Source organism: Parambassis ranga, chromosome 4 (assembly GCF_900634625.1).
Source record: "Parambassis ranga chromosome 4, fParRan2.1, whole genome shotgun sequence".
In the NCBI taxonomy this organism is placed as follows: Eukaryota; Metazoa; Chordata; class Actinopteri; family Ambassidae; genus Parambassis; species Parambassis ranga.
In genome coordinates, this window is record NC_041025.1 from 17,976,683 (window position 1) to 17,992,133 (window position 15,451).

Sequence of the window (15,451 nt, forward strand, 5' to 3'; positions counted from 1 at the left end):
GTGCTAACATAAGGAAAGATGTCTCTGCCAAATTGTACACAAGATAATATATGTGATGGACTGTAACATACACATACATGACATATGTTGAATTACAGTGATAAAACAGGCTCCCTGACTAACTAGAGAATAACAAACTTACAGTACTCCAGCACCTGTGCAGTAAATGACAGGGAGCGTGACCCCCGACCCCACACACACGCACACACGCACACACACACACACACACACCAACAGCACCAACGCAGCTGCTTCCTTGGAGTCGCAGATCTGGCAGCCAGTCAGCAGGATTCTGCTGAATAATCAAGTTATCTCCAATTAGACAAAAACAATCAGCACGGGAAAATGGATTCTTGCAAAATAAAAGCATGAACCAAGGCCAGGGCTGTCAGTCAGGCCTTTATAATCTTGAACAGCTAACGCAAGACCCCTCATAGGATGTCTGATACATGCAGTCTTACATTATGCAAATGTATGTTGTAACATGTGGGTGAATGAATGTAAATCTCAAGATCCACTCTATAAACAATGTACAATCCATAAAAACCTTTGTGAACTTAGTTGCTCAAACATTGTGTCTCCAGTGTACATACTGTATACTGGGTTAAGCATGCTGCAGCTTTTTTAAATAATGGTTGGAGCAGAAATTAATTACTTTATGTTATGTTACACATATCCAAAGATGTTTATTTTGTGTTTTGCATCAGTGATGAACACATTATAGGATAAAATAAGGAGTAAATCTCATCTTTCTATTATTATAGCCTGTAATTAGACTCAGGCTCATAGAATCGGGCTGCATCATACACAGTCTGCAACAATAAAGAAGGTAAATCCATGTCACTGACAGAAAACACACATTTCAGGTACAGCTGTATAGTTCATGTCACGACCTTTATTTTGAAAGGTTCCTTCCGGATGTGTGATTCTGCACAGCGGGTAACTTGACCTCACGCTGCAGCTCGCCTCTCCGGTTCAGCCGCCGGCGCCGCCTCCTCTCCGCTCCTCTGCAGAGGACAGAGGACAGAGGACAGACTCACAGCGGAAACTTCTGCACAGGGGACACGGGAAGGTAGGTGAGAGAGCCCGGACAAACTCTCTGCGTTTTCATGCACAGCTCTGGAAGAAAATGGCCATGACATGATGCTGTTCTCAACTCTTCCACTCCTTCCTCCAGAAATATTCATGCACACACTCTGAAGGTCGCGTTTATTCAGTCTTTGGAGTTTTTTCATTATGTGAGTCAAAAGATCAGAACGTGCATAGCTGTAGTTTTTGTACTCCAGGCGCATGACAGGGCAGCCGGTGTGTGTGTGTGTGTGTGTGTGTGTGTGAGTGTGTGTGTGTGAGTGTGTGTGAAGGGATGATGTGGCCGTCAGCAGACATCATACAGTAAGTGAAGGGTGGCATTGTGTTGTTCACCGGCTGGGGGAGCAAACTGCAGCAGTAATCCTGCTTCAGTTTCAGAGCACTCATAGGTGAGCAGTAATGAGCTTTAATTTTCTTTGCAGAAGTCTGTACCTCTCAGCTCATAGTGCATGTCATGCAGACATGTTGGATTCCTTATAATGAGCCATCACTCTGTCCATCATTTCTATATGCCATACTGAGCATATAAGGACACACACACACACACACAGCAGCACACATGGAAGACATGCATCAACCCTTAGAACCTGGGCTTGAGTTTTAAATTACATTAGGGTCTGAATTTTGGTTAAATTAGACTTTAACACAAGAACTGACGCTGATAACAAATTGACTGAATATCATATTTAATCTGCTGTGACATCACAAGAAAACGAACAAACAGTGAGGTGGTGTCTCAGGTTGGTGGCAGCTCTGAATCAAAAACTGAATAGGATAGAAAACCTTTCACTGTCATCTGTGTGCTGCTCTGTTCCCTGTGCTGCTGCTGGCTGACTCACTTCATGACGAGTCAGCTCTCTCTCTCTCTCTCTCTCACTAAATATTGTTTCAGACTCGAGAGGCACATTGTCAAAGTGAGGGGAGCACATCCGAGATTCTCTGGCCTGTTTATGTTCCTACTTTTCATCTGCACACTGTTTATTTGGGGGAAAACGAGAAAGGAATGCCTGCCTCTTTCTTTCTCTTTCAGAGAGTGTACTTTAGTTTTATGTCTCCCAGTTCTTTCTTGCTATCACCTGTTCAGGGTTTCATGTAGAGATCTGCTTGTGTACTCTCTTTTTTTTGTTCAATTGCTGCTGCTGAGGCAGACTGAAATGGTCCATTTGACTTGTGACATTTGTCTTACGAGCCATTTGATCCCACAGCCTCCTGGTCTTATTAGAAAAGAGAAGCCGCGCTGGCAGTTTAATGAAATAATAAACTCAACCTAAAGCTGATTCATGGGCTACTCCCTGATCAAAGTGGAGACAGTGTGTATGTGCGAGAGAGAGAGAGGGTGAGTGCTAGACTTGAAGCTAAGCTGAGGGACACTTAGCATCTGTTCACTCCACACAGACTTTACTTTGAGCCGGTCATATGGCTCTGATTAGTGTGCTAGTTTTCGGATAGCTCTGCTCTCCCTGGCAACAGTTAAAGACAAGGACGCCACAGTTAGCTCCAGTATTTAAAAGAAAAAGTAATATATTACTGTACATCCCATACACCACATGAAAAGCTCCAGTCAGTGAATGCTAGTAGACAACAGGATGAAAAAAATGATGTTGTCAGAATGCTCCTGGGTCCACTGGCTTGATTACATTGCAAATTTGGCCCACCCTTAAATTCCCACCTAATTATCCCGAGCGGTCCAACTTTTCTCTTGTTAAACAACGACCCCCTTTCTTCTCCCCTCTTTTTTGTCTCCTTTGCAAACTCTGATAGCACTGGAAGTTGTGTGGCCTGTCTGCAGCTCGGACCATTCTCCCCTCTTGGCTGCGATTGCAGCTATATGCTGGATATTTATCCAAGCAAAACACAAGAGCAGAGAGTCAGTGTATGTGCTCACTTGGCCTGCTGACAAACATACGTTTTTTATTTTTGCAAAAGTGATACAGCCCAGAGGGGGAAAGTTTTGCACAACAGAGCGAAGAAGATGTACAACGCCATCACCTCGGCGAGACAGCTCACTCTTAATTTTAGCTGCATTTCCTTGCAGTTTATAATGGAGTCATAATTTACCAGGGCAGATGTGTGCTTGCATGGTTTTTGTGAAGGCTGTCCACAAATCTTTCTAAGCAGCTTTGCTTAAAAAGCACCAAGGGACGGCACTGGGGGGGTCCTTTCTTTCCCCTCATTCTCTGGTTTAAATAAACAAGAGGAGAGTTAGTGGTAATGAAAAGCACTTGATATCAAGCTGCAAGTTTAATAACCCCACAATAAATCGAGCGCGGGAGCAGAAGAAGGAGTAATGAAAATGGAGGGGAGTTTTGGCTTGTGCAGGAAATGACTGGGAGAAAGCCGGAGGGAGGGGAAGAGAGAAAGACTTTTAGTTGTTCCACATATGAGGGAAGTTGCAACAGTACAAAGACCCCTCAGTGTTTTTTAGGCAAGTTCTCTTTTTACTGTACCTGCTGGAAATGAAACTCTTTCAGCTCATTCCTCCACACTCACTGTCGGGTATTAACACTCAGGAATGGCTCTCCCAGCTGGATTGAATAGCTTACACTCTGCTGTCTTTCTTTCATTCCCCTCGGGTTTTGCACTTGTTTTTTTTCCTCCTCTTTTTCGGAGGCAACTTGTTCCCCCTGCTCTCGTCACCAAAAGGTTTCCCATCTGCCTCCGATTACCTTTGGCTGTAGTTGGTTAGCCGCCAGCCATCTGGGCCAGTGTGGCGTCTCCGCTCGCTCTTCTTTCCCCAGACGGCTCAGAGGGAGGAAGGGAAGGAGGGAGTGATGGAGTAATGGGGGGGGGGGGGGGGGTATAGGCCGGGACAAGAGTGAAGTGGGTGGGCAGATTTTACTGGAGGATAGCAAGAGTTAGGTTTTTAGCTGACACTGCAATCTGTAGCCAGGAAACTCAAGTCAAAGAGAAGGGCACCCATGAAAATGTGACTCCTGATCCTGGCTCTGGTCTGTTTTTGAAATGGGCACTGTGGGTCTGAGGAAGTCATTTTCCGTTGTTATTATAAAGCAGACTTGTTCTATGTTGGTCTGAAAGTTTGAAAAGGAATAGGGCCCAATTAAAAAGGAACATTTGGTTTATTTATAGCACAGACAGCCAAATTAGTAGTATGGAAAATGAACCAAATTTCTCTCGCCAAGATTTGAATTTGTGATGTCTGGCTGGCTGAACTCGAGCCTCCAATTGATCATCATCTGAGGTCTGCCTCTCAAACTCTCTGTAGTTTATATTCTGCAGTTAAAGTGAAGTTTAGTCAATGCAAATCGGTAATCATGGTCTGCTGATTGATTAAAAACTGGCACCCTCCAGTTCTGTGTGGATGATACACACCTGTATGTCTGTGTGTTGCCACAGTGAAATTAAAGAAGTCCTTGTTGAGTCTGTGTGGTGATCTCTGAGGCTTGCAGCTATACATTTGGCACTACTAACAGCATGTGCACAGTTCCTACTTGTGATGCAGGTGGCCTCAGTGGCCATGCTCTAAAATGTATGTGTTTAAAAATGACATCACTCAATCTTTCAATATATTGTGTTTAATTTCTTTAACGGCCTAATCTCAGTATCAGTCATGGTGTAATTATTACTGTGCTCTCAGATGTAAACAGGCTTCATATAGGCACTCGTACCATCAGTCTGCTACACAGGGCACTGGCCAATTAGTAAGCTGTATAGTCAGGCAGCCAGCCAGCAAGTCACTCAGCCATACAACCAACCAGCAGACTCAGCCAGCGTAGCGGTGATGGCATCCTGCTGCTCCTCTCAAATTGGCTCATTTTACCCTCAGACCCTCTGACATAATACCCACTTCAAGCCCTGTTTGGGCATTAAGCACAGCTTTTTCAAAGATCAATGGCTTCCTTTGTGTTTGAACTCTTTCCGGTGGGCAGGCAGCTTAAACTGCAGCTCTTCGGGGGCCCCAGGTTGGGACCTACTGTTGTCTCTGGTCATTAGAGTGAAAGACAGGGTTCCTTGCCCCGTACTAAAGCCAAGATTGATTATCTGAAGGAACAATGTAGGACTGGGCGGTCTTTGAATATGAACTACAGGAGATATGTCTTGTTTGACTGGGAACTGCATGGGTCAATGGGATCTCATGCTCTCTCCCTGTCTGTGTTTCACTATGTCTCCCTTTTTACTCCCTCCCTCTTTTGAGCCTAAATCCGTCTCTCCCCTCCCATTCACTCCCTTTCCGGGCTTTCCTCCAGTAGTTGCTGAACTGTTTCTCTTCCACAGGGCAACTCAGAGGGTCTGAACTACCACTGCTGCTGAGCCCCTGCTGAGCCCCTTGAGAAATTCGTCCAGGTGTTTCCTACTTCTATGAGGACTTCTCCAGCATCCGTCTTTACTGGCACGCTGTCTGACATCTCTCACATCTCCTCAGCCATGGCCCAACAGAGTGCTGAGTTGTCCCACTGCTAGGCGACAGGGCATCCGAGAGGGCAGGAGACATGTTGGGACAGAGGCCCGGGGACCACTGCACTGAGTTCTGTTACTATAGCAACTACTGTAGTAACCATGGAAACGCTATGGAGGACTGGTCTGGTCTGCACTGTCATCGTCGTCATGGCTGCCACCGGGGTCGCAGGAGGTCACAGAGATGAGTTTGCTCAGTCACAAGGTAAGATAAAGATTTCAACATTCTGTCGACTACAAAGTAAAAAAAAATCCATTAAAATTCTGTAGTTTCTCTATTGTAACATCACTGCACTATGAAGAGTTCCAGAGTTTGAAGAGACGTTGGTTTGAATTTAACACACTATAAACAGCACAGACTGTATTCCTCTTTAAATAGAGGGAAGACATCATTGGTTTATTGCCTGTGATCCTTGCTTCATACTGTGGGATGCTCTAATTATTTTCAGATATGTATATATATGTATATATTGTATATAATATGAATAGGATTTTAATTAATTTAAGGATTACCATGTGTTTTATAGTTACTGTCTGAGAAAATCTTGGCTGAAATGAGCCATTCATGTCTGACAGGCTGATGTGCAGTTTTGATCTGCAGGTCTGGGCTGTCTGAACTTGAACTCTGCTTCTACAAATCATGATGCCGGTGCACAGCCGCGTGTCCGCCCCCTTCGCCCCTCACCACACAGTCCTTCTGTCTCTATGACGTTCACACTGAGGCTGGAATGACAGAAATCCCCCAAAGGCAAAGACATAAATTCCCTGAGTGTCTGTGTCCCATCAGCCAGAACAAGACTGTGATTGTGTATTTCCTAAACTTAACCTCTGACCCCTCAAAGCCATTTGTCTCTAATAGTCTGCCACGTGGCTCCTGCTAATAATCCACACCCTGACATGACTTCAGAGACAGGTACAGGAAGTTGGCGTTATAAACCTGAAATAATTAGGCTCTTTTGTTAATGTGGTAACTTCTGTGATATGAAAGCAGTCGCTTGCAGTGATAAACCCACAAAATGATTAGCAGCCAGCTCTGCAGTTCCCTGCAGACATCTGTTTTCAGATAATCCACTGTACACTCCCTGACCGCTGGCAACAGAAACACCAAGTTAGTGACTAGCAGCCAAATAACCAGAAGCACAAGAGCACAAGAGCACTTGTCCACTACCTGCAAGGTTTGTGGTTCAGTCTCTGGCTGCAGGCCCCTTAACCCTAAGTTGCTCACAAGCACTTTGAGTACCTTTGAGTAGGTATGAAAAGGTGAAATATAAATATACAACTTATTCTGAATAGGTTAAAAATAACAAGATTTTTAAATCTGGCTGCAGGACTTGAACCCCTCCAGCCATCGAAGCATTAGCGGAGTCATGAACTGATGTTGGATGATAAGATCTGGCTCACAGTCCACATTTTTTCCAAAAGGTGTCAGATAGGGTTGAGGTCAGGGCTAAAGTCAGTCTCTTCCACACCAAACTCATAAAACCACTGCACTTCAGCTTTGTCATGCAGAACCAGTAAAGAGTCACACATGCTGGAGGAAAGTTTTTCTCAAACCAACATTAATTTCTGTCTTTAATACACATTTGAAAACTCCTCCCAGCATTTGTGTCGCTCATACAAAGTGAATACTCACAGGTTCCTCCTGGTCTTTGACATAAACAGAGGCAGAGCAGCCATGTTTGGCCTGAGGTGCCCTGGAGGTGTGTCTGGTGAGGAGGGAGGGCCACTTTTCCATCCAGAGTACTTCCTTCCACTATTTTCATTTGGTGATAACAAACCAGGGTGAATTTATCAGTACAGACTTCTCTGTATGTGACCCTGCCAGTCAGGGTGTTTTCTCCGGTTATAATTAGCAAACACTGCCAGTTTGCTCTTGTTTTCCTTTTCTTCATTATTGGCTACTATTGGCCTCAATCTGTTCCAAGATAAAAGATCAGATATACAACTCATAACATCCATATCTTACAGATTAACTGTTTCATGTGGTGTGAACAACTGAATTTTGATGGTAATTTTTTTTTAGAAATACTGTGGCGCTTTTCTTTTTTTACTTTTTTTTTTAAAGACTTCCGTTCTTTACTTCAAACTACAGGCTAATTTGTTGAGCTGGTTTTTATTACAGTTTATTCTGTGTGAGGTCTCATTTATTTCTTCCATGCAGGCGACTTCTGTCTACTTTATTAACGCCCTCCCTTCATTTTCTCTGCTGGGGCTTTTCCCGTGCTTCAAAGGTAATGGTCATACCACCTGCCTGATTGCTCGTTGTGGTTTGTGTTGTGGAAAACAGCTCAGTGCTCATAGGAAGCTTTTGAGGCTCAGAGGGGTTCGGTATCTTCAGTGTAGTTCATTTGAAGCAGTCATTTGTGTACTTTTTTCTCCCTCTCCTTCTCCCTCTGTGCTTGAGACTTGAAGACATTTCAGATTATCTTGATCACAATGTATTTAAAGTGTCGGAGCCCATGCAAATTACCCCAGAACTAACAGTAGCTTAGTTCAATAATGTGACCATACACCAAGCTAAAGGCTAAAACTAGTCTCTCTTCTGACTGATAAAGAGATGATCTTGCAGAAAGAGGTGTTGCTCAGCCTTTAAAAGCAGGTGTGCAGGTAGGAGGTGGGAACACACTGCTGGATGGAGAGGAAGTGGAAGGTCCTTAGATGACAGGAGAGTGAATGCCTGACAGACAAATAACAGGGGAAGGAAAGAAAACACTCCCTTTTGATGTAAATTTAAAGAGTTGCATCTAATTCTAGTCATTATATTGTCATTTTTTTTCTCCCAATACTTCCAGTAAAAGCTTTACAGGCCATCCTGCCTTGTTGAACCCTTTACTGGAAGTGTGTTTTAAATTATAATCAAAATGCAGAAAATGCTGACTCATTCGAAGTGCTGTCCAGTTCTGCTCTCACGATTTAAACCACTCGAACACCAGTCATATTTTGTCCTATGTCCAACACACAGTACAGCCTCACAAGCTCCATGTGAAGCCAACATTTGTAATTGTGCTTGCTGTTTATTCAAGCAGAGATTTCCAAGTCTGTACCAGGGAACTCTGATCTCTAGCTTATTTACTCTGTGTGGGAACGGGGCAGCTTCTCCACCGACCGAGACCAAAGGTTTGATGAAAACTGGACTCATTTGCCGGTGACCTTTCACCGTTAGTTAGCTGACGTTGGCTGTTTGGAGCTGTGTGTGTGTGTTTGGACAATAAATCTCCACCAGACCCCGGCGCAGACTGGGACAGACAGGAAGTATACAGTTTCAAGGTAACCATGGCAACGTCCCTTTAGCCTCATGAAGGAGGAGCGGGGGTTACTTGGAGGATCTTTGTCAGCAATCGGCCAAAAAGTCTGCAGGTTTCTCTTTGCCAGCTGGGTTAGTCTCTTGATTAAAAAAAGCCAAGAAGCAACAAAATTTCAATTAGATTACGCTGAATTGTTATTATTTCTCTCTCTGCAGCTGCGTTCCTGTCCAGTCTGGGCCAGTATGAGATTGCCATCCCAGTGCGTGTAGGACCTGATGGGGAGATGTTGGAAACGACTCAACACCAAAGAAGAAGACGCAGCACTGAAGACAGGCTCCCTGACTCTGTATTAAGCATTTTGAAATAGTTATCATTAGTTTCTTTCTCTTAAATACTACTTGAATAGACTGATATTTGTATTTTGTTCTGTCTCTTAGCTCTTCTACCAGCTGTCCACATCACGGAACAACTTCCTGCTGAATCTGACGCTGCAGGGAGGCCTGCTGTCCCGCCAGTTCAGGGTGGAGTACTGGAAAAGAGGTCGATTAGCCTGGAGTCACCCGTACTCGCCCCACTGCCACTATGTAGGACACCTCCAAGACCAACCGCACTCCAGCAAAGTGGCCCTGAGCAACTGTAACGGCCTGGTAAGACTGAAACCTCTGGGTCTAATCCACAGCTAATACACTGAGTGAGGTCAGCACCAGCAGCAGTGCTGGCTCAGCAAATGAGGGATCAGAAACGCTTGATTCCCAACATCAAAGCATGAAATTTTAACAAACCTTCAGACCTCAGGCCAGCCTTAATCTTTAGCCAAGCTGACCAGTGTGGTCTTCAGGTCCGGACCCTTTAAACCTCATCTGAAAGGAAGGATTTACCAGCAAACGAGACCTAATGTTTCAGGTAGAAATTATCTTCGTTTATGACACGGTCACTATCAGACATTCATATTTGTAGGTGAAATATAGTAGCAATTATTATGTCATTATACTGGCATAATCTTGATGATACGTCCACAGACTTGAGGGTAGTCTCTCTCCTTGAAGCTGTTAATTGTGCCTTAGCAGTATTAGCAGCTGTAGGAGTAGATTTTAAAAACCGAGCACATTAATTTTCAGAATTCTATCCTTACATGTACAATATTTATTGAACATATGGATCGATTTCAAAAGTAATTGATGTCTCTGACCTCCACATTTTCACTGTCAAAATGGCCACTGCTGAGCTCCTTCTTCATCTTGGGACAACGTCAAAGTTTGACGGAGTTTTAAGAAGTTTAAATCCGCATATAAAGATAGTGTCCATCACCACTGTGTCTGTTGAGGTGCTGTCCTGGTGGATCAGTACTTCATTCATTCGTTTCCACATTTATATTTCTTCGATTTACTCCTGTAGCTTTCTCGGAGATCATGGACTGAATGTATCTGATATCCTGCCATCTGGTCTGTGAGCTTTGTCTTATCGGTCTGTCCAGGTCATGTCATGAATCTTGACAGTCTTGACTTCTGTGTAGTGATGGTGACGGTCTTTCTAACACATCTGAATGCAGCAGGCCACATCTTTACCATGCTGTAAAGAAAGTGTAAAGAAACTTTTTAATCATCCAAACCATTTCTGTCTGATGTGGGTTTTTACGTAGAAGTAGCATTCTTCATTCTTAGCAGACTGAGATCCCTAAACTAAATGCTCTCTTTGGGTGGCTTTTGTAAAAACTGTTAATCACAGTTGGCAGAAAAAATGTCTTCTTCATTTCTTTCAGGTTTTTTTTATTATCATGACGTCATCTTAGCAGACTGCAGCAGAGGACTTTCCTCTGTTTGTTGACACGTTTGAACTCCTTGACTGATATCCCGCATCATTTTGTCAGCTGAAAGCACTCATAGCAACGTGCATCTTTGCATGCTCTCACTACAAAGGGCAGGCTCCACAATAACAGTTGTTTACACAGCTGAGGATTAGATGTGTTCACAAAGCGTTAATAAGCCGCACACGTAATTACTGTTGGTCAGGCCAGCGTGAGCACATTCAGCAGCGAGCGGCCTGTGTGTCCAGAGGAGCAGCACTAACTTTATTATGGGATTAAAGGCACTTTGAACGCTGCCGCAGCGAGTGGAGGGGAGACACTCGCTCTGACCGGGGCCAACACATCTGAGCAGAATCAAAGGAAGTGTTAGTGTATCGCTCGCTGTCTCACTCTCTTATTTTTCTCGCTCTCATTCACTCATTCATGCCGTCACGTGCGTTTGTCTATATAATTACAGTACATATGTGTGTGTGAGAACCCTGTGAGGTTAGACAGTGTGTGTAAAGTGACAGCAGAGTGGAGAAATTCAATTTGTAATAGTTGTCAAGGTGGAGTTAAGATGATGGAGAAATTATCTATAGAGATCAAATCAACAGGCTGTAATTATGCGGCTTTACATTATTACACAAGCACTAAACACATAATACCTTCAAACCAGGGCCTCTAAAACTCAAATGTATTTTCAGGTGATCTAAATGTTTCTAAACCCACCAAAACTTTTTGAAAAATGATGATGAAGATGTAGCAGATTATTTTCATACCATAGAATTATTGTGTTTTAAGACATTTGTTTTATAGCTGTTGCCTAAAACGTATAGATGTGGAGAATCTTTGCACTGTTTATGATATTTGTTGTTCTATTCTATTCTGTCCTTCATGTCTGTCTCTCTGCAGCAGGGGGTGATTGTTGCAGGTGGAGAGGAGTACCTGATTGAACCCCTTGTCTCACCAGATAACGAAACCAGGACCGAGAGAGGGGAGAGAGCAGAGGGGCGTCCCCATGTGGTTTACAAGCGGTCATCGCTCCGCCATCAGTATAAGGGCCAATCCTGTGGAGTGATTGGTGAGAGGGGGTAGATGTTTTGGGTCATAATAGTGGCAGCAGTAAGGTCTAGACTGGAGGAGTAAACAGCTTCAGGCTGATCTGCACACCAGCCAGCAGCAGAACGTGTGGTCGCGTTCCCAGTTGCGATTAGGCGTGACTGAGTCTGTGTTACAGGGCGTTGCTGAAGAAGCAAAAGTATGTTCAGGAAAACAGTTCTTCATGATAAATGTGAAAAAGTCATGTGGAGCATCTGGGTTCCTGCAAGAGAAAGTGCAAATACATGAATGATGTGGGTACTAGATGCTTTGAGAACATGAGTGTTTGTGATTTCCTTCAGATGAGAAGCCAATGAAAGGTGCGTCATGGTGGCAGAGGACTCTGAAGACGCCTCCTCATCATGTCGGCCGCGGCCAGCTGCCCCTAAAGCGCTCAGTTAGCCGGGAGCGCTATGTGGAGACGCTGGTGGTAGCTGACAAGATGATGGTGGGTTACCACGGTCGCAGGGACATCGAGCAGTACATCCTGGCCGTCATGAATATTGTAAGTTTCACAACACAAAAGACTGAACGCGTTAAAATGTGACTCAAGGATTTTTCATGATTGTGCCAAGTTTCACACTAAAACAGCATCAAACACATGTGGTTAAGATATTTTTGTTTTCGTATGGTTCAGCTTTTCTAAGCTTTCAGCAGCAATCCATCAGCCGGTCGTGGTTTGGTTACTTGGCATCATACTAAACAAAAGAAACGCCTCGAAGTCAAGCAAGAAAGATTTTTGAAAACAATAAATGGAGGTTGGAAAGAATAGAAATGTCTACAGTGACAGAAAGAAGTTTGAGTTCATTTCCAAAGACAAGAAATAGTAAGACAACAACTAGTTAATGCATTTATGTGCGAAGAAAAAAACAATAAAACAAATTAGATGTAGGCTTTGCATTAATAATGTTTCTAGAAAGAAGAACACCTGATTTTCCGCAGCGAGGCCACATATCTGAGTCAGACAAGCTGAGCTCATATGTCATCGTCGGCACTATTTCTGTCAATGGGGAGCTCTTCACACACAGTTAATCACTTTAAACCCACACATGTGTTAGGAATGTGTTTAATGAAGGGTTGGTCAGCAGACAAAGCAGGTCGCATCCAGACCTTTTACATAATCTGGGAATCTAACAGTGTCTCTTAAGAGGTGTGAAGCAAAACGGTCCAAATTACACCAGATGTGAGTAATGACACGTTTCTGAGCGTAGCTTTTAAGGCTAGTAGTGGTTTTAACTCTGGTCTGTTGGTCCTTTAATTCTGATAATAGCTGGTACTCGTCTGTCTCATGGAGTGTTTGGCATAAACTCTGTCTCAGCCCACTTCTGCAGCAACTGTTGCCTCACATGGACAATACATTCATTTTAAATAATTTTGGAATTAAGCGCAGGTTTTAAATCCACGTTCAAGTCGATGCTTGTTTTTTTTTTTGCCTCCTTGGGGCATTTCAAATCTGTGTGTGTGATGCATTACTCCTGTTTCTGTTCTCTCAGCTTTTGTGGCATATCAGCCGTTTTTAAGACTGGTCTTTTCTTGTTTCCCTGGAGGTCAGGTTGCCAAACTGTTCCAGGATTCTAGCCTGGGGAATGCAGTCAACATTGTGGTGACGCGGCTCATCCTGCTCATGGAGGACCAGGTAAATACATTTTTGTCATCATTACGTCTCTGTCCACACTCCATTAAACTCTTCTCTGACCTGCATCTATGAGTTCCTTATTTGAGTCAAATTATTGGCTTAAGTGATTTTTCCCACCACCACCACTCCCGGCTGAGTGTGTAAGCAGGTCTTGTGAATGGCGGCTGTAGGAAGAGGGAGATGATTGAGGAAAGTCAGGGAATGAGGGGAGTTTTGTGCCTGTCAGACAGACCTGCTCTGTGACTGTCCTGCTTGTTGCTGTAGTGAACAGTGACCTCTCTGATTTCATGTGTTTCTATGACGCACATCCAGGGAGTAGAAAACGTTCGATTTATATACGCTGGTGTGTTTTACAGCACTGTATGTGTTGCATTTAAGGACTCTTGAAGCCACCAACATAAAGACAGAAGTTTCAGGGAATAACGATAAACTGAAGACTTACTACATTTTTTTTTATTTACCATTCTGCTGATGTTAGCATTCTGCTTTGTGCAGCCTCACATGACTGCAGACTCCTCTTGCGTGATGTCAGTAAGAGAATGGAGGTCAGAAAGGACACAGAGTGAGAATCCATGCCTGACCACAAGACAGGAGTTCAGCTCATAAAAAGTGCATGACCTTACCAGCATAGCTCAGGAGATGACTGAGCCATCTGACTACCTAGTAAATGACCTTATTAGCTGCCATTAACAGCATGTGGTGAGACAGTGTGGCCGGCTCCATCGTAATGTTGACCCTTCTAGCGCTCCGACAGCTGAATCATGCTGAATTAAAGGGCCATTACTGTGTGGCTTTGAGGTTTTCTCTGTAGCTGTCTTATTAGGGAACATTTATGATTCATACAGGTCATTCTGCCTCAAAATTAGCCCTGTAATTTACCGCTCGGATGTGTTTGTTATCTGACAGAGTAAAGAAGTACATGTTAGGATCATTAGCGGCGGGCTGTATTAGTGTTGTTATTCTTGCTCTGTGGACCGTTGAGGTTGAGGTCAGGACTGGATTGAGTGGAGTCTCTCTGCAAGTGGTTCTGTCACTGGTTTCCAGGTCTGAAAAAAGGCAAGCTGCCCCTGGAAAGGAAAATGAGGCCAGCAGTGGGCCCAGAAATGAGGGACTGTGGGATGAGACAATTACTAGTTATGTCACCGCATGCATTCCTGGGTTACGAGTTCTCGCCAGCTGTGGCCAGCACAGCACTCCCTCCTCTCCTTCTCCTCATAATAAAGAGAAGGTGCAAGGATACACATGATGGAAAGACTAACATAATATGGTGGAAAAGGAGTTCAAATCACTGCAATACAGGAAGACTGGGGCATTGTTGAGCTGCAATAGCCTTATTATCATTAAATTAAGTAATTGTGTTTTTATTCCCAAATTTCCTTTTGTGTCTACTTTTCCTTCTCCACTAGCCAACACTAGAGATCAACCACCATGCAGGAAAGTCTTTAGACAGCTTCTGCAAGTGGCAGAAAACCATCCAGCACCGGAACAGCTACGGAAACGCCATACCAGACAACGGCATCGCTCACCACGACACCGCTGTGCTTATCACCAGGTCAGAAATCCCTCAGACCTCCTGCTGCACATACAGTCTGTCAGTCTTTTCATTTGAGGGTTAAAACAGAGTTTCCTCTGAGCTGAATTCTTACATTCCCAGCCCCTCTCCTCATCAGCTGTCATTAAGCCAAGTCCAGGAGAGTTGGACTGTATCTTGTCCTGTCTGTGGTGACAGTAGCTGTGTCCTCATCTGCACAACTCAACACCTGGACAGACACTGTGAACGGAAAGATTTGAGATGGGAGACAGATATCTGGGTCTGTTCTCTCTGGAGGAACACAGTGGTGCATGCATATTAAACAGAAAAAAAACACTCGTGCTATTGACCGAGGAATGTGCAGCAGCAAACAACACAACCATGGTTTTTAGTCAGAGTCATCTGAATGCAATGAGGCTGGGCAGAGCTGCCACAAATACTTTCCTATTGTTTCTAATACTAAGCCTTACAAACCCATTCTGCTGGATGTGTGAAAACTAGATGTTTTTTTAAGATGTGGTTACTTTGTGAGAACAGATCTGTGACACCGTTTATCAGGCAGAGCATGGAAGTCGTCCAGACACATCACACCACTGTGACCATCCATGCTTTCCGGCTATTGTTCCTTTAAAACTGTATCTGTGAGCTATCAC

At 44.0% G+C, this 15,451-nt stretch overlaps 1 protein-coding gene across 1 annotated transcript in view; it reads left to right on the plus strand.

Moving 5' to 3' along the window:
* The first annotated feature begins 976 nt into the window (after positions 1–976).
* The window catches only part of adamts10 (ADAM metallopeptidase with thrombospondin type 1 motif, 10), a 32,816-nt gene continuing 18,341 nt past the window's right edge, over positions 977–15,451 (plus strand). The window contains exons 1-8 of the mRNA XM_028404738.1: positions 977–1,072; positions 5,323–5,707; positions 8,963–9,093; positions 9,185–9,394; positions 11,446–11,614; positions 11,934–12,136; positions 13,184–13,267; positions 14,674–14,819. Coding sequence (XP_028260539.1) covers positions 5,605–5,707; positions 8,963–9,093; positions 9,185–9,394; positions 11,446–11,614; positions 11,934–12,136; positions 13,184–13,267; positions 14,674–14,819 — 1,046 coding nt within the window. The 5' untranslated portion in view covers positions 977–1,072; positions 5,323–5,604. The remainder of the gene's footprint in view (positions 1,073–5,322; positions 5,708–8,962; positions 9,094–9,184; positions 9,395–11,445; positions 11,615–11,933; positions 12,137–13,183; positions 13,268–14,673; positions 14,820–15,451) is intronic.